This window comes from Pipra filicauda, unplaced genomic scaffold (assembly GCF_003945595.2).
Source record: "Pipra filicauda isolate LSUMZ 115617 unplaced genomic scaffold, ASM394559v2 scaffold311_size1313980_pilon, whole genome shotgun sequence".
In the NCBI taxonomy this organism is placed as follows: Eukaryota; Metazoa; Chordata; class Aves; order Passeriformes; family Pipridae; genus Pipra; species Pipra filicauda.
In genome coordinates, this window is record NW_024104434.1 from 378,295 (window position 1) to 396,290 (window position 17,996).

Sequence of the window (17,996 nt, forward strand, 5' to 3'; positions counted from 1 at the left end):
GTAGTTACAAAGACAGTGAAAGGCCTGGAAGGGAAGCTGTATGAGGAGGGGATGAAGTCAATTGGCTTGTTTAGGCTGGGGAAAAGGAGACTGAAGGGAGACTCATTGTGGTCTGCAGCTTCCTGATGAGGGGCAGAGAAGGGGCAGGAACTGATCTCTTTTCTCAGTGATAGTACCTGAGGGAATGGCCTGAAACTGAGAAGTTTAGGCTGGATATTAGGAAAAGGTTCTTCACCCAGAAGAACCTGGTGGTTAAGCCCTGGAACAGGCTCCCCAGGGAAGTGGTCACAACACCAAACCTGTCTGAGTTCAAGAAGCATTTGGACAACACTCTCAGGCACGTGGTGGGATTGTTGTGGTGTCCTGAGCAGGGTCAGGAGTTGGACTGTGATGGTCCTGATGGGTTCCTTCCAGTTCAGGATATTCCATGATTCTAAGATTACACTTACCAGGAATAAGGGCTCTCCTGGCAGCTTCAGCATCTATGAGGGTTTCTCTTAAATCACAGTTTGAGTCTCTTAATAGGAGTTGATGTCTGTGTATCAGCAGGATCTGCCACCTCCTACCATGCAGCATTGTCACCTCTCTCCTGGCTGGAGGCAGTGAGCACTGAATGAGTAGAGCTGACACACTCAGAGGTGAAGGGTAGATCGGTGTTGCCCATGGCAGGCAGCTGACCCAAGGCACAGCCCCTGATCACAAGGGCTGCTCTTCCTCGTGAGCAAAGAGACTCCTCCTCTGGAGTCTGGTCTGACATATTTCCACTTGCAACCAACAACCTCATTTCCATATGGAGTCAGCCAGCAGTCAAACTGGAAATCATGTTGACGTAACTGCTAATTACCCTCAGCATAACTAATGTGTAGCAGCCAAGCCTGTATTTATTGCAGAGGGCCAGCTCTGTGCTCCGGAGTGGTTGAAGTGTGGTTCTCCCGGTGGGGTGGCTTTGTGTGGCTTGCAGGGGAACCAGGTTGGTGCAGAGACCATTGAATATGATCAGTCTCTCCTTGTGGAGAGAGACAAGCTGATGGAACCTCATCTACTTGGTGTCTTTTCCCCAGAGGAGTCTGAACCTGGTTTCTGGAAGTGTGTCCTCTTCTCGGCTCTCTGAGGTATGTGGTGTGTTTTTTGTGGCTTTGGGATGTAGAAAGACTTAAATGTACAAGTCTCAGGACCAGAGGGTTTGGCCATTTACTGTGTTGTTATAGTTTTTCAGGCACTGAGTTCAGAGCAGGGGGTGGAGAAAATGGGATCACAGAAATGCTGGTTGGCAACATCAGCTGGAGGACTCTAATTCAACTTCCTGATTGAAGCAGTAGCATTGTCAGCTGTGGACTGGTTTAGCTGTGTTTGCATCCAGCTAAGCCTTGAGTCACCTCTGCAATTCATCATTTGTCATTTCCCAACAACCAGTGGCAGTGCTGTACTACCTGCCTAGAGGCATTTTTATCCTGCTATGCAACCTGCACCTTCCAAGCCACAGTCTGTGGCGACTGCCCTTTGTTATAGTGCCTGGCTCTACCACAAAGAGGTTGACTTTGTTGTCTTTGCCCTTTTGAGTAGCTGTAGGCAACTTTCAGGCTGCCTTTCAGCCACCCCTTTGCCAGACTTAATAAGCCTGAATCCCTGTTATCTGAAGGTATGTGCTCCCTGCTTCAGACCACCTTGGTAGCACATCTCAGAGCAGCTTCAAACCCACGAAAATCTCAACAGGATTTTGGAGTCTACATACATGGTGAAATCCTGACCATAACATACAAACGTCTTTCAGGAAGATAAATCAAAGGGTGATTAATAAATAGGTTTATTAATAAGTAAAGGTATTTAATCCTCTTAAAAAATATATCTGTATGAAACCACAGCATGGATTAGTTTCTGTAGAGACCAATATGTTAATGAAAGCAAAGTGCAGTTGTGAGTGTTGCTGTATCTTATGATAAAGCATCTTATGGGAAGAAGTGTGCTGTTCTCACTGCATGGTGGAAAGAAAAGGAAATTCCACAAATCCAGGCTGCAGAGTTGTTTCAATATCTTGGGCCTTCCATTTTACCTGGGGAACAACTGCAGGGTGTGAGACACCTCCAGTCAAACCTGCTAGCCTTTGAATTCCCTTGCTGCCAACAAGACCAGCAGTCGACTGGAGCAGTGCATCATCTTACTGCTGCTGCTGCTTTTCTGCAGGTGAAGTTTTCCCCTTGGTGCAGATGAGTGACCTGCTGCCTGTAAAGGTGAGCAGAGACTGGAGGAGGAGGGAATGTGCTCCAAGCTTGCAGGGATCTGATTTCCATACCACAACAAACTGAACTTATTCCTGGATATGTGGGAAGGAGCTGCTCTGAAACCCAGAGACATGACCTCAGTCATGGTGTGGCTTGGCCTGCAATGCTTTTCTAGATATATCCCAAAAACAGAGTCAGCAGGAGAGGGGGTGGATTTTTTGCACAAGGCTTTTAAGGGTCTAAAAGTCAGACATCTGTAATCAAACTATCAGCTTTGACTGTCTTAATATATGAACTCATCTCTGGAGTCACCTTTTTCTCTCCATTGACTATAAAGGGCAGTTTGGAAATCTCGTTTTTAAATGCCTGAGTTAGGATGAATGAATCCCATAAACAGATATTTTGGGGATCTCTTATTGTTTCTTCCTTTGTAACATTTTTCTATAAGATTATTTTAGGGTTTTCATGTGTCACAGGTACATACACAGTGCTCCTTTTGCCCTTCTGCATCACTGCTTTTGCCATCCACATTTTACCCCTGCTCCCAGGCTAACATCCTGTTTTTTCCTTGCTGCCATCTCTTCACCCATCAACACCCAACCCACAGAAGTACTGGGGTGTGTTTGTGACAAGGGGTTTTGGTTGCTGCCTAATCCTCCCCAGAAGACTCTGTGTTGCCACGTGAGAATCAGAAAGAGAAAATTTTTGGTCTCCAAAATTGAAAGGAACTGAGGGAGTGATACAAACCACAGGGAACCTGGCAGCTCTCAACTGGTGAGTGTTTGTAGCAGGGTGATGCTTCATTGGTGACAAGGAGGAGACCCCTCTGTCACCTGCTCTGCATGCTCTGGGAATGTGACACTCAGTCTGGTGGAGGTAATATAACCAAATCCCATGCCAACTTTTTCAACTGAAGTGGACAATATTAAAAAAACTGTCAATCCTTGTGAGGGATTAATGGATTGAACACGTTTATCTCCAAAATTCAAGGATTGCCATAAGCCAGCATTTGGAATGTTGCGTAGAATGTCTCAAGGAAATAGTTTAGAATGGGCAATGTACATCCAGTGTCCCTGGGGGGATTTGATAGCACAGTCAATCTCTTACATCCTTACCTTTTCTCACATTTTTCCCCATAAAAGTGGTACTTCTTACATGTCCCTGGACAAGGGTTGTGTCATTCACATGAGAGATGGGCCATGTTCCTTAAGGGAGAGCTGCACAGCAGAGGTACTTTAGGATCACTTCTGGGACACCAGGAAGGGACAGAAGAAGCAGCTGTTGCCTCTTCTAGGAACCTCAAATCTTTGGTCTGGTCTGGGTCAGTTTTTTAACCATCACTTGAGGCTCACATTCATTCGAACACTTGGCAAAGGTGAAATGTGGCTGTCCCATCCCTGGAAGTGTTCAAGGCCAGGTTCGATGGCACTTTGAGCAATTTGATCTAGTGGAAGGTGTCCTTGCTCATGGCAGAGGGTTGGAACAAGATGATCCTTAAGATCCCTTCCAACCCAAACCATTCTGTGATTCTGCCTATAAAGATTCCATGAACATACTTGGCACAGCAGGAAGGTGAGACATGCATGTCTCAGCACCCTGGTTGTTGCAAAGTGTGCTGGCCTTGAGGTGTCTCTGTCTCTGTCCTTGCTCACATCAGCAGAGTACCTCCCAAAAACCACAGGTGGCACACAGGTCAATGAGGGTGGAATGTCCAGTATCCAGACACCTGCAGATCCTGCTGTGGCCATGGGATCTTTGCTGCCCTCGAAGGACAGCAGTCTGCAACAGCATATATCTCCTTGATCTACATGTCCAAGCAACATTTCTCTTTCCTAGATTTTGTTTTCTTATGCCCATTTGGCTTCTGCTACTGTGACTTCCTCTGTCCTGAAGACCTGCAGGGCTCAATCTCCTTAGCATCTCTTTGGCTATTCATTTTGTTTTTCCGTGGGGACTGAAGACTCAGGATAAGACTTTGGTGGTCCCTCATTTTTTTCAATAGAATCACAGAATAATTGAGTTGGCAAAGACCACCAAGATCATTGAGTCCAACCTGTGACTGATCATCTTGTCAACTAGGGCAGAGCACTGAATGCCAAGCATTAAAGTGGAAACACCACTCTCCTCTGTTTCAAAATCCCCTTTTTGCAGTACTGCAGTCACAAGTGGTTTTTCCATTTCCCTGCAGTTGCTCAGCTACCTCCCAGCTTGCCCTGCTATTGAGCACGAGGTTGGACTGCTGCCTGTAGCATCTCATAGAAAGAAAACTGAAGTGGAAATCAGAACATCCTTGGGGAGAAGCCAGATCTGGACTTTGGAACAATTTCTCTAGGAAAGTGCTGCAAGTCCTGCTTCTTTTCAAACATGACATGGAAAGCTTACCAGAAGTACTTTGTCTAGGAACCTCTGAGCTCCCAACTGGGAGAAGACTGGAGGATCCAATAGGATTTTTTACAGGTTGAAGAAATGGAGGTTTGTCTTACAAAACAGACCCCATGGGAGCTGGATCGATGAGCAACAGAGCTCCTTCAACATCACTCACAGCCCTTTTCCATGTGGGAAGTGCACAGCTCTGGACAACACGTGGGCAATGCCCATGCTGACATGAAAGGCAGAGCAGTGCCAGTTATTGAGGACTGGAGCATAAATTTTATAAAAAAGTAGTGAAATGGAAAACCATGAGCTTGTTGATCCTAGGGGTATGAGGACAAGTCCATGGCTTCTTCTGCTTATTTCTGGTAACATGACATTAATACTGTAACATGTTGTTACAGTATTCCTGGACTTCTGGAAATGCAGGAAAATTAGTCCAATTTAGTTGTGAATGAATGAGCAGTGGAAACATTCCCCTTCTCTGCCAGCTGTATCCCACCAGCACAAAAATGACTGCAGGCCATGACCCACTCTGTCCAAGTTGAGTGTCCCTCTGCATTTGCCTTCCAGGGGAGCAAGAGCCCTTCACCTGAAATCCTCCCACGATGCTGTGGCTGCTGCTGCTGCAGGTCTGGGCGAGCTGCCTCTGGCTGGGACACAGCGAGGTGGTGACATCCTTTAAAAGTTCATGTCCTTAGTTTTTCTGTGGCAATACTCCCCAGATGAAGCCCTGGAGCCTCAGAACCCAGCCTGGATCTGCCAGCACTACAGCAACAGTTATTACTTTGCCACCCTGTATGACATAAACAGGCGTATTCCCATGTACTCTGCTTACACCTACCAGCCTGGAACTGGCAAGAGACCTCAAACACGGTGTGTTGAGCCCCAGGTGAGTGTCCTCTCTTACAGCATGTCACCCTCCAGTCATTAAAACATGAATTGCAGCATTTAACTAAACACTTGTATTTCCTCCCACCCCTCCTACACGGACATGCAAAAGGACCCACTGGATGGGATTCATCTCATGTAACTTCAAACACCATCACCACAAGACATCTTCCTGTGTATGGGGTTAGAGAAGGCAAACACTGGTGTTTGGAGTGTGGTACACCTGTAGCAGTCACAAGTGGAATCAGAGAATGGGGGTGGGAGGATCTGGGGAGAGCACTGGGCAGATGTTGGGCATGGAGAAGACAGCAGGAAAGAGAACCAGATGTGGCAGGGGAAAGGTCTCACCAAAATCACCTTTCAAACCTAGGAGTGGAAAATGCTCCTTTGTCTCATGCATCCACCCATACCTCCACCACAGGCTGCAGGCTGGATCACAAAGGTGACAAGTCAAAATGAGAACAGCAGGATTCCAAACTTCCTTTTTTTTAAAAGCTCTAGTTCATCCAGGAGGGGCAATTTCTCTCAAATTCATTCATTTACATACACTGATAGAACAAAAAATAGTGTGCTTGACACTCAGAGACTTCTGCTCCAGGGAAACCTGCTCCATTAGTCCCATCCCCAATACTAACAATTTTTCCTTTTCTTTACCTGTCAAGCTGATGGGTTCAAATTATGCCAAAACTGTGGGAAAAGGGTTGACCCTCTTACATGGTTACAATGTCAGCTTAGAGAAACTCAGCGAGAGCCAGGCTGTCCTCCAAGACTACAGGAACCTGATGGATTTGAGCTGGGGCCATTTGAACTCCCATGGCCATCACCTCGAGTACAACAGCAGGATGGCTACCTTCACCCTCACCAACATAGTGCCACAGGATGAGAAACCCAACAGTGGTACCTGGAAAAATTACAGCAGCAAATGATGATCAGGAAGACCCAGGGCTGTACCACCACCTACGTCATCGTGGGTGCTGCGCCTGGAAACATTGCCAAGGAATATGCCTGGGAATATTGCCAAGGCAGAGTTAATAAACCCAGCTACACCTGGTCGAGTGCCTGCCTTGATAAGAATCCCAAGGACATGGAACCTTGGGTGGTCATTGCCGAGAGTGACAAGAGCCAGGTCCTGGAACTCAAGATGGGCCATCTGAAAGCCATGTTGACACGGCTCTGTGGGAGGGACAGGTGTCTCTGTTCCACAGCATCTGTCCCTGGGAATAAGCCTCACATCTTGGGTGTAAAAGGCTCAGGGAGTTTTGCTGAATGTCATAGAATCAGAGAATCACAGAATGGTTTGGTTTCGAATGGACTTTAAAGATCATAGAGTTACAACGCCCCTGCCACGGGCATCCTCTAGACCAGGTTGCTCAAAGTCACATCCAACCTGGCCTTGGAACACTTCCAGGAATGAGGCAGCCACGACCTCTCTGGGCAACCAGCCCTAACCTCACTACAAGCTCCTTTCAGGTAGCTGTAAAGTGCAATGAAGTCCTCCCGAGCCTCCTCTTCTCTAGACTAAAATCTAATCCTAATATCTGATCTAAACTTGCCATCTCTCATTTTAAAGGAGTTCTCCCTTGCCCTGTCACTCCAAGCCCACGACAAAAGTTCCTCTCCAGCTCTCTTGTAGCACTTGCAGGTAGTGGAAGGAACTCTAAGGTGCCCCAGAGCATTCCCAGCCTTAGGCTGGCAGCATGACTAAGTGTTGTTACAAAACACTTGCAATTAGGCAAGGAAAAATACGTAGCCTGACAATACTAATTATATTCTGAGAGGCTGTAGGACAGCAGACTGTGAACATCTGAGTGTACTCAGAGGCAGGCTGGTCAGTCTAATGCAACCAGAGATGTTCTGCTGGGCACAGAGACACATGTAGGTTCTGCTGCAGCAGCAGCTGCAGCCCGTGGGGAATGAGGAAATGGACAGGGAAGTCACCAGACCCAGTTAACTGCTCCTGACACGTGATGCTGCAAGTCAGTCAAGCTGGGAAATATCCTGAGGAACTTGCAAATAGCAACTGTCTCCCCATTTCTGGGCAGGCATGAACAAATCTCCCCTGAGCAACAACAGGAAACTTCTCTTTTCTGTGGAATTCCCTGTTTATCAAAAGGGGCAGATTTACAACGGGGCATATATTGCAGTGGGAGTCCTGAGGGATCAGCCAACTGTTTCTCCAGGGAGAAGAGGCAAGGAGCGGCTCAGTTGCCTGTTCTGAGACTCTGCTTCAAGGTAAGCTCTTGCTCCTTTCTCAACATTGACTCCAATATTTCAAGTGTTTCCTTAGCTTTGGAATAAAGAGATCAGACAAAGCATAGGCTGGAGTTGCTGAGCTCCACCATCTGCCTTCCATGGAGAAATGAGAGGTTATGCATGCACTGAATTGTGCAGCTCTTTAACTTTTTGTATTAAGGAGGGCAAGGACAGAAGGATGGATTTGGGAGAGAAATTCAAGCCAAGTCACCTGGAAAATTCACACCATAATGTTGACTAAGAATCAGGAGGGGTGAGGTGTGGTGCAGAGCTTATTGAGTACCAAAATTCCACCCATGACCTTGCAAAAGACCTCTGGACAAACACAGGTGCCGGTTGCACTCCTGGGCAAATTTACTCTAAACCCTGTGTGGGAAATCTCACAACCTTCCTTCCAGGGGGATCATATATAAACAGCCAGTCTCAGACTGCAGCAGAGACATTTCAGCGTTCTACCACTCTGGGGCTGTGAGCAGAGTCCTGAGCTGCTCTTTCCCATGGTAAGTTGGTTTCTATCTATCTGATATTAAGTGAGATATATTTTAAGGTCGTGGAGGGGGTTTCGCAACACAACTTTTCAGGAACTTCTCTTTTGATTTGGGGCAGAGATGGTCCTGCTCTGAAGAGCACTGTAAAAAGCCACTGCTTGTGATTTCTGTTCTCTGTTTCTGACCAGCTCCAGGGTCTGTAGGGAGATAAAGGACCAGATGTCTTGGGTGAGAACAAGGGCATAAGTAGCTCAATATCCCATTGTCGGCTGAGAGCCAGGACAATCTCAGGTTCAGTATAGCACCTGAATGGAAGAGCTGCATATCTGTGTGAACCTGGATGGGGGCAGAGACTTGTAGGAAGTGCAGCATTGCTGTTATTTCCCTGACAAATGCCCCACGAACTAATTGCAGGTGACTGAGCAGAATCCATGCCCAGCTGCAGGTTTCTGTTGTGGGAAGACCCTCAGAGCAGAAGAAAGCAAGAATGGCATGAAGCTGAGTCAGGGGAGGTCTAGGTGAGGTGTCAGAAAAAGGTTTTTCACCCAGAGGGTGGTTGGGCACTGAACAGACTCCCCGGGGCAGTGATCACAGCACCAAGCCTGACAGAGCTTAAGAAGTGCTTTGACAATACTCTCAGGCACACAATGGAATTGTTGGGGTGTCCTGCACAGGGCCATGAGTTGGGCTCGATGATCCTGATTGGTCCTTTCCAACTCAGTATATTCTATGATTTTATGATTCTACAATAACACTTTTTATTAATAACACTGTGTGGCAGGTTAAGGTTCAAGATAATCAGTGATAGTATCTGACGGGAAAACTATATTCAAAGCAATACATTAATTCAAAGCAACACACCAACAAGCTCTAATCTCCCAAAAAAGCTGGCTGGAGATAATCATTTAGCCCTCACAGAGTATGGTCCTTACCCAATAGGTGTCCCTATGGGGGAGAAGACAGGTTCAGCCCATCATCTGATCCCAGAAGTTATGATGGAGTCTTCCCTCACTTCTCCCCATTTTTAACTCACTTTTACACTATCTCTTTACATTTAGGTGGAGCCTGTGTGATTTTACTCATACATATTACTCAGTGGAAAATGGTTGTACCTTGGGAGTGGATATCTCAGTGTAGTACTAGAGATAACCAGGGGATGGGGACATGTGTAAGTCCAAGGAGAGTGATTGCACCACAGTTGCTGATTCAGCATCAGGACATCTTCCTTTATCTCCCTCGGATTTCAGCTGCTGTGCAGTTTATCAGCTAGAAAGTACCACTGAGGTTCCTCCTCTGCAAGGGTTTCGACAGAGCCTGGCCCTGGTGTTTCTGCTCTGCTCCACCCACTGTTTAGTCCCCTTAAATTGTGTTGTGTGCAGGAGGCCAGGTATGCTGACTGTGTTCCATCCAGGGAGTATCAACCATATTTTCCCCTGTAATTTCCATACTGTTATCCTTTTACCCCCAGTCATCTTCCTACACACCCTTCTTGCCCTGCTGATTTTTCCATATCCCAGAGGACAGAAGTTATCCCCTCCTTGGTCTCTCGTAGTCCCCTCTTCTGCCAACTGTGTCCCACCAGCACAAAAATGACTGCAGGCCATGACTCTCCAAACTGAGTGTCCCTCTGCATTTGCCTCCCAGGGGAGAAAGAGCCCTTCACCTGAAATCCTCCCACGATGCTGTGGCTGCTGCTGCTGCAGGTCTGGGCGAGCTGCCTTTGGCTGGGACAGGGTGAGGTGGTGACGTCCTTTGAAAGTTCATGTCCTCAGTTTTTCTTCCGGGAGACTCCCCCAAATGAAGCCCTGGAGCCAGAGAACCCAGCCTGGATCTGCCAGCGCTACAAGAACCAGTATTTCTATGCCACCTTGTACGACAGAAAGGAGCGTATTCCCGTGTACTCTGCTTACATCTACGAGCCTGGACCCGGCAAACGACCTCAAGGGTGGCTGGTTGAGCCCCAGGTGAGTGTCCTCTCTAACAGCATGGCACCCTCCAGACATTAAAACATGAACATTAGTATTTAAATAAACACTTCTATTTCCACCCACCCCCATACACACACACATAAATGGAGCCACTGAGTGAGATTCATATAATTCAAACACCTGCACCACATGATTCCTCTGATGTGTCTGAGACAGCAGCAGGAGGATGAGTCCTATCCCAAAGGTGCCCATTTTTTTGCATTGACCTGAGAGCAACATCAAGGCAAATTCCATTCCATTCCAAAGTCAAATGACCTCCCTGTCTGTGCCCTGCTGTGGTGGGAGAGTCAGTGATGGGGAAAAGGCATCCAACAGCAGCTAAATTTGGGGGACCAACAGTCCTGCTGGATTCTGATCTCCACTTTGCCCTGAGCTGTTTTGCATCCCTGACAGAGCTTAATTTCTCACAGTCAAAGAGTCTTTGTAAATGACATGAGAGAACTGGAGAGAAACTCATTATTGAGTGAGATGGTCCAGGGAAAAAGCCTTGGCACAGCCATTGAGTGGTGAGAGGATTTGGTGAACACCTGGGGAATGTATTGAGTGATATTTCGGGCAGTGAAAAGTGAGGAGCATCAGTGTCAGTCCAGTCAGAACGAGGTGATCTCCAGCCATGGCCAGTTGCCCCTGAGCACCATTGCCTCAGGCTTGGTTCAGAAGAATCCATCAGAAATACAGACCTCCACAAGCAACAGAGTCCTCCCAAACTTCCTTCAGACAAACTTCAGACCTTCAGTAAAATAGGCCAAGGAAATTATGGAAGAGAAAGACAGGAAATTCAGGGTATGGCTGAGGACACAGTAGCAGACGGGTTTCAGGTCAAAATGAGCGACAGAAGAAAGCCATATGCCCTGTTCCAGAGAAAGGCTCAATACGTTTCCCTAAAGATGAAAAGAAATGTGCTGTAGTTATGAAATAAAAAAACGTTTTCACTTGTTACTTATAGGAACTTGAGCAACTAATGTGGTATTGCACCACTGCAACCTCCACATTTAGTAGAGATAAAAGCGTGCAATCATAGACTCATAGAATGGTTTGGGTTTGAAGAGACCTTAAAGATCATCTTATTCCAACCTCTCTGCTTGGGCAGGGCCACCTTCCACTAGACCTGGTCACTCCAAGCCTCATCCAACCTGGCCTTGAACACTTCCAAGGATGGGGCAGCCACAGCTTCTCTGGTCAAAAGGTTCCAGTGCCTCACCACCCTCACAGGGAAAGATTTCATCCTAGTATGTAATCTAACCCTTTCCTCTGTCAGTTTGAAGCCATTTGTCCTTGTCCTCTCACCCAGTGTTCTGGTAAAATAGCCAAATTACTTCTTCCCAAGTAAGGGGTAGAGAAGGAGAGGAGGAGATGGGGCTGAGTCCTTTTCTCCTCCTGGAAGTTCTAGGAGCACCACAGCCTTTCTGCTCATCCTCTTCCCCATCCTGTCTACCTCCAAAACACCCAGCCCTCAAAGAGGATATGTGAGTCCTTGTTTTCCCTGAGCTTGGAAAGCACTTATATGCTGACACATTGGATTAAAAAAGCATGCAAGCCTTTCATAGAGACTGAGACAACTCTTGTGAAAATGCAGAAAAGATCAAGGCAGGTGACATTGTGATTAGATGCAGGGGATTAAGGTTGGATAGTGAGAAGACACTCGGGCAGATATGGGATGAGGAGACAGGTGAAAAGGGAACGAGATGTGACAGGGAATATGTCTCACTAAAGTCACCTTTCAATTCTAGAAGTGGAAAATGCTCATTGTCTCATGCATCCAGCCACACTCCCACCACAGGCTGCAGGCTGGATCACAAAGGTCACAAGTCAAAAGGAGAGCAGTCAGACTCTGAGTATCTTTTGCCTTAAAGCTCTTGTGTTCATCCAGGAAGGGCAGCTATAGGATTTCTCTGGATTTATGTATTTATATATTTACATACACTGGGATGACAAAAAATGTGTTCCTGACACCTAAAGACCTCTGATCCAGGGAAACCTGCTCCATTACTCCCATCCCCAGTAGTAACACCTTTTCCTCTTTTTTACCTGCCTAGCTGATGGGCCCAACCTATCCCAAAACTATGGAAAAAGAGTGCACGCTCATAAATCATTACAATGTCAGCTTAGAGAAACTCAGCGAGAGCCAGGCTATTCTCCAAGACTACAAGAACCTGACGGGTTTGAACCGTGGCCATTTGAACCCCAATGGCCATCACTTCAACTACAGCAGCAGGATGGCTACCTTCACCCTCACCAACATAGTGCCCCAGGATGAGAAACTCAACGGCGGCGCCTGGAACAACTACGAGCAGCGAACGATGATCAGGAACACCCAGGGCTGTGAGACCACCTACGTCATCGTGGGTGCTGTGCCTGGGAACAACTATATTGCCAAGGGGAGGGTTAATAAGCCCAGCTACATCTGGTCGAGTGCCTGCTGCGTGGTGGACAACAACCACAGGAAGGCTTGGGCGGTCATTGCCGAGAACGACCAGAACCAGGTCCAGCTCCTCACGCTGGGGGAACTGGAGGACACGTTGACTCAGCTCTACGGGAGGGGACAGGTTTCTCTGTTTGACAGTGAATGTCCCCGGGAATAAGCCTCACATCCTGGCTTTAAAAGGTTCAGGAGCTTTCGCCACATGTCAGAGAATCACAGAATTATTTGGGTTGGAAGGGACCTTAAAGATCATCTATCTAGTTTCAGCCCCCCTGCCATGGGGACCTTCCACTAGACCAGGTTGCTCAAATCCCTGTCCAACCTGGCCTTGAACACTTCCAGGGGTGGGTCAGACAACTTCTCTGGGCGAACTGTGCTAGTGCATCACCACCCTCACAGTCAATTTTTTCTTTCTAATATCTGATCTAACCCTGACCTCTATCAGTTTAAAGCCATTCCAAGGGCATATCACTCCATGCCCTTGTCTAATATCCCCCTACAACTCTCTTTGAAAACACTCTAGGTATTAGAATGGGATCTAAGTTCTCCTCAGAGTCTTCTCTTCTCCAGGTGAACACCCCCAATTCTCTCACCCTGTCTCCAGAGCAGAGGTACTCCAAGCCTTGGAGCATCTTTGTGGCCTCTGGACTCCAGCAGGTTTGCCTCCTTCATGTGTTGTGGCCCCAGAGCTGAATGCAGCACTGCAGGTGGGCTCTCACCAGAGCAGAGTAGAGGGGGACAAATGTCTTGTGCATGGGCTGTAGTTGGTGATCAAGACAACTCAAGACCCCCAAAACCCTCTGACCCATTTCCAGGAAGATCTGACAGAATGGACTGTGCATGAAAACCAATTTGCAGAGGAAGCAAGAAACCTGTTTTCAGTGCAGGGAAACTTATCTATATAAAGGTACCCACTGCCATGTGCCTGTATAGTAGGTCAGGGAGTAACATACAAATTTCTGTGCCAAATGTGTAATTAACTAATAAAATGTTGTGAGTTTTTGAGAACTCTCTCACTTTTGCAGTTCCTTTTGACCACGAGCATTTATGAATCTTGAGTGTTCCCTTTCCCTTAAGGGTTGTGTTGTGGGAAGAATGGGAGTTTCAGACAAAGTCTATTAGAGAACCCTCCCGTTGAGTTATGAGGTGCAGAAAGGACCCCTTGCTTTCTAAACTTCTCAGAGAGAAGTCTGGGTGCATCTGGGTTCAATCTTAGCCCCAGATTTTGTCAATGGTTTAGGTCTAAAGGATTATAGAGGTGTAATTGAACCCTTACACAACTCTGTCCCACAGGATTGAGGATGATAAACCAGATAGGTTTACATGAATAGAAATGATTTATCATAATAAAAATTAAACAAAAGGATCTTAATCAGACCTATTTACTATGCAGTACAGAAGCTATAACTACTAGTATGACATAGTACACTAGGGAGCACTATTGAAGCAATTATACTAAAGCAGTTACATTAAGGCTAGTAAAAGCTAGTAAATTATTAAGTAGAGACTGATGTTACCATACCAATGACCCTGGGCAAATCTCTTCTACTCAGCCTCAAGGAGTGACCTTGAGGGGCATCCCCACGCAAGGGAGGAATCTCCACACACACTCTCCAAGAAGGGCTGTGTTAGAAGACTCTGCCATTAAGAAGTGGGACTGGGCTTTTACAGCATAAAATGATGGACTGTTAGTCAGATGTCTCCAGACCAGCTGTGTCAGCTCAGCAGGCTTAGATAATTTTTTAGTAGTATCACTTGCTTGTTCCTTTATTGAGTACTTTACCATCTTCATCTTCTTCTCAGTCTCAGGATGTTTAACTTTGGGATTGATGAATTCAGCTGGTTTCTGCATTACTCCACAGCAAGAGCAGCGTGTCTCTTTCTTCTCCATTCAGCACTGAGGCCGTTGTTCAAGTTGTTTTATCCCATTCCAGGCAAAGCATCCTGCTACAGGTGGAACATCACATTTTTGGCACCATGGGCAGGATGCTGTGGTTGAAAGGGGTGCATGCAGGATTCCATCACTCTACCTATGAATTCTGGGCAGGGAGGGCTGGGAAGTGATCCACTGGCTATTAAAAGCCAGGAGGGATCTGAGCAGCTGCAAGTCAAGACTGTCTGGGAAATGTCAGTGCTTGACTGCTCCCTGATTTTGTAAGAATTGAGAGAATATAATGCCTGTCTGACTTCCCCAGGCATGGAATGGGCTGATGGAAATTGGTATAGCCCTGAGGCTGTGGTTAAATGGATAAATGTGATGTTAAGTGAACAAAAGGTACGAAAGGAGAAAGGTAAAGAAGATTTATGTGCAATTTTTGAAGCAGCTTTAACAGTTGCCCAAAAGGAGAGGTATGCCACCAAACAGGCAGAGGGAGAAATTATTGGATCTCTGCAGGATTTAGTGGAAGGATTGCAGGATCAAATAAAAGAGGAGACCAGTCAGAGATAAATTTCTGTGATATACTGCTTGGATAACTTCATCCTCTGCTCTGCTTCTGAACCTTTCTGCAGATTTAAGGCTAAATGATTTTGTGAAATGTGTTCAATGTATTCAGTGTTCAATATAATCAATGTATTCAATGTGTCAATCAAAAGATCAGTGCATGCCAGATCATGTAGTTCCTGAGTAGTTCACAATAAAAATCATTTGCTCCAGTGCTGGATTGCAGGGTCATCTTATATATAAACCACAACTTGCTTCTTGCTGAAATCTCAATCCCCTAGTGACGTCACAGTCCCCAGAGCATCCTTGCAGGAGGAAAGGTGTCCAAGTCCAACCTGAAAGTGACATATCACATACTAAAGTGTCCCCATCAGACTACAGTTACTTCTGCTAGGAATGGGCATGAACCAAGTGGATCAGGCTGCAAACAGCTCCCACAAGCTGTGTCACTTCCAGAGGTACCAGCTTGAGCCTCAACTTCTCAGCTCAGCAGCTGTTGTTCACCATCCTACAGTGTCTCATCTCTCACCCTGGACCAACCACTTTGGGGGTTGCACTGAAACAGTGGGTGGGGTTGAGGTGCAAAGTCAGGCAGCAACACGCAGATGTCTCCAGGTGTGCTGGGTGTCCCAGCTCTGATCCCAGCCACCAGAGATCCAGGCCTGGCTCAGCTCCATAAACAGATGCACCCTGGGCCCTTGAGGTGCCCTGAGGTGTGTGAGAGCCCCGGTGGGGCTGATGTGCTGCAGAATCCTGGGGAACACCAAACCCATCTGGGCCATCAGCCAGAGGCCAGGCAGGTTCCCCAAGGGCATCTGCAGTGGCTCTGGACACCTGAGCACAGGGAACCAGATCCCAGCACAGACCCTGGTAGTGCCTGGTAGCACCAGGGACTTGTGCTCTTGTTGTCTCCATTGCCATGGTAAGAGCAGCAGTAGCACTCACTTGTGCCAGCTGGATAGCTTAGAGAGGTAAGAGGATATTTTGCTGTTTAGGAGGACAAAGTAGGAATATCACTCTGACACCCTTCTGCTGGACAGCCCCTGTGCCCCAGGTCCCTGCCCCCATGGGTTTTTCTCCTGGGATCAAATGCCAACACAGCCCACTCCTGGTGCTGGTTCAGGCTGAGGTAAATCTGCTGTACCTCATGGGGCTCCATCTGACTCGCTCCCCAACCTCTTCACTCCTGCTGAGTCTTGAAACTCAGCAGGAGTTTCTTGAGCTCTTGTGGGGCTCATCCAATGACCTTAGTTCTTCTAATAGATGATTGAGGTCGACATGATGGTGAATGAGCAGTGTCTGTACGAGGCAGGCTTATTTTAAAACAACTGGGTTGCAGTGGAAAGGATGTTTGCAGCCATTTTGGTTGTTTTCTATAAAAGTATAGAAATGTCAAGAAGAAAAAATCTAAGGAGAAGACAGAAGGAAAGAGAAGGAAAGGGCAAGAATAGATAGTGGAGAGGAAGGAGATCACCACCCGTGGATCCAGCAACGAGACCTGCAATTTCAGTGTCTGTAGCCTTGATCCTTTGGGAGTGGTGGCCAGAGGCACAGAGAGTTGGATGGGTTCTATTCATTCCAGGTCTCATGAGAATGCCCCACTGCCTTCCCTGGAGTGGGGTTTTACACAGTGTGGTGCTACACTGTGGAACTGAGTCAGGAGATGCTCCGGGGGTCTTTGGTGGTTTATGGCCCTTTCTCATGACATGAACACAGTTTGGCCTTGCTTCTTGCAACTGCTGCTTTGTCAGGCCAGTTGGGCCTCATCAAAAAGGAGGAAATATGATAAAAATGGTACAAAGGATTGCCCCAGCTCTACCGAATCTGCTTCTTATCAGCCTTGTCCCTTATCTGCCTTAAAACCACTTTAAGATGCCAGTCCCAGGTTATCAGGGACAAAATAAACCACAGGACTCAACGACTTCCTTCAAACACACTTGGGTCTATCACACTTCTTCTGGTCATTTCTGGTGGTGACAACCAACTTGTTTTCCAGTATTCCTGGACGTTTGGAAGTGGATGAAAATGAGTCCAGTTTAGTAGTGCATGAAGGATTATAGACTCATAGAAGACACATTTTGAGTCTTGGAAGGGCCCTTCAAGATTATCTGGATCCAATCTGCTGCCATGGGCAGGGACACCTTCCACTGGACCAGGTTACTCCAAGTCCCATCTAACCTGGCCTTGAACATTTCCAGGGATGAGGCAGCCACAGCTTCTCTGGGCAACCTGTGCCACTGTCTCACCACCTTCACAGCCAAGAGCTTTGTCCTAGTTAGGACAGCTGAGACCAGTTCATCACTGGATGGGTGTAACCCAAAACTGTGTATTCTATAGCCTTCCATGCCATTTCCCAGAAACTGTTTTCAGTAGACTATTTACACCCTCTGCCCAGAGCAGTCTGACTCCTCAGGCTACAAAGTAGGTGTTAAGAGGCCTCTGATACAGAAGGTTGCCTCCCTGTTCCTCACACCCTTTGTGAAACTCTCTGCCCTGAGGAAAGTACTGAGCATTCCTGCCTGAACAGGAGAATATATAATCTTGGAGTCTTGGAACTTTTTTTACCACTCGTGGGATCCAGAGGAAGACTGCAGATCACCGCTCTCAACCAAACTGCAGACCCCCACTCTCGACTGGACTGCAACCACCACTTTTGACAGACTGCAACAGCACTCTCACCAACAGGTTTTCCCCCTCTCCCTTTACTTTGGACTCAGGGGGCCCAAAGAACACCACTCTGTTCATGCCCCAGGGTGCTGGGTTATATATTTGGGTTTTGTGGGTTAAAACCAATTGTTTGTCTGTATAATCGTACTTATTGTATTATTTTATTCAATTGTTATTCTGATTTATAATCTCTCTTTTGAAGTGAGTTCATTTTCCCCTGCTGGTTTAACTTAAACCAGCACAAGTTTCTTCCTC

The 17,996-nt window shown here is 46.9% G+C and overlaps 1 protein-coding gene and 1 pseudogene across 3 annotated transcripts; both read left to right on the forward strand.

The window, feature by feature from the left end:
• The first annotated feature begins 5,155 nt into the window (after nt 1–5,155).
• LOC113982158 lies at nt 5,156–6,954 on the forward strand (annotated as a pseudogene).
• Nucleotides 6,955–7,518: 564 nt separating this feature from the next.
• Nucleotides 7,519–12,910, forward strand: LOC113982136 (endonuclease domain-containing 1 protein-like). 3 transcript variants are annotated; one of them, XM_027710118.2, is made up of 4 exons: nt 7,519–7,712; nt 8,132–8,233; nt 9,866–10,185; nt 12,246–12,910. In XM_027710118.2, the coding sequence occupies exons 3-4, from the start codon at nt 9,901–9,903 to the stop codon at nt 12,789–12,791; spliced, it is 831 nt and encodes a 276-aa protein (XP_027565919.1). In that variant the 5' UTR covers nt 7,519–7,712; nt 8,132–8,233; nt 9,866–9,900; the 3' UTR covers nt 12,792–12,910. The 3 variants fall into 3 exon arrangements, with proteins under 3 accessions (XP_027565919.1, XP_027565910.1, XP_039239432.1); XM_027710109.2 differs by lacking the exon at nt 8,132–8,233; XM_039383498.1 differs by lacking the exon at nt 7,519–7,712 and having other exon boundaries at nt 7,750–8,233.
• The last annotated feature ends 5,086 nt before the right edge of the window (nt 12,911–17,996 follow it).

Coding starts and splice junctions, on each gene's coding strand:
- LOC113982136 (XM_027710118.2), top strand. CDS start 9,901: ATGCTGTGGCTGCTGCTGCTGCAGGTCTGGGCGAGCTGCCTTTGGCTG. Junction 10,186..12,245: donor GGTGGCTGGTTGAGCCCCAG/GTGAGTGTCCTC, acceptor TTACCTGCCTAG/CTGATGGGCCCAACCTATCC.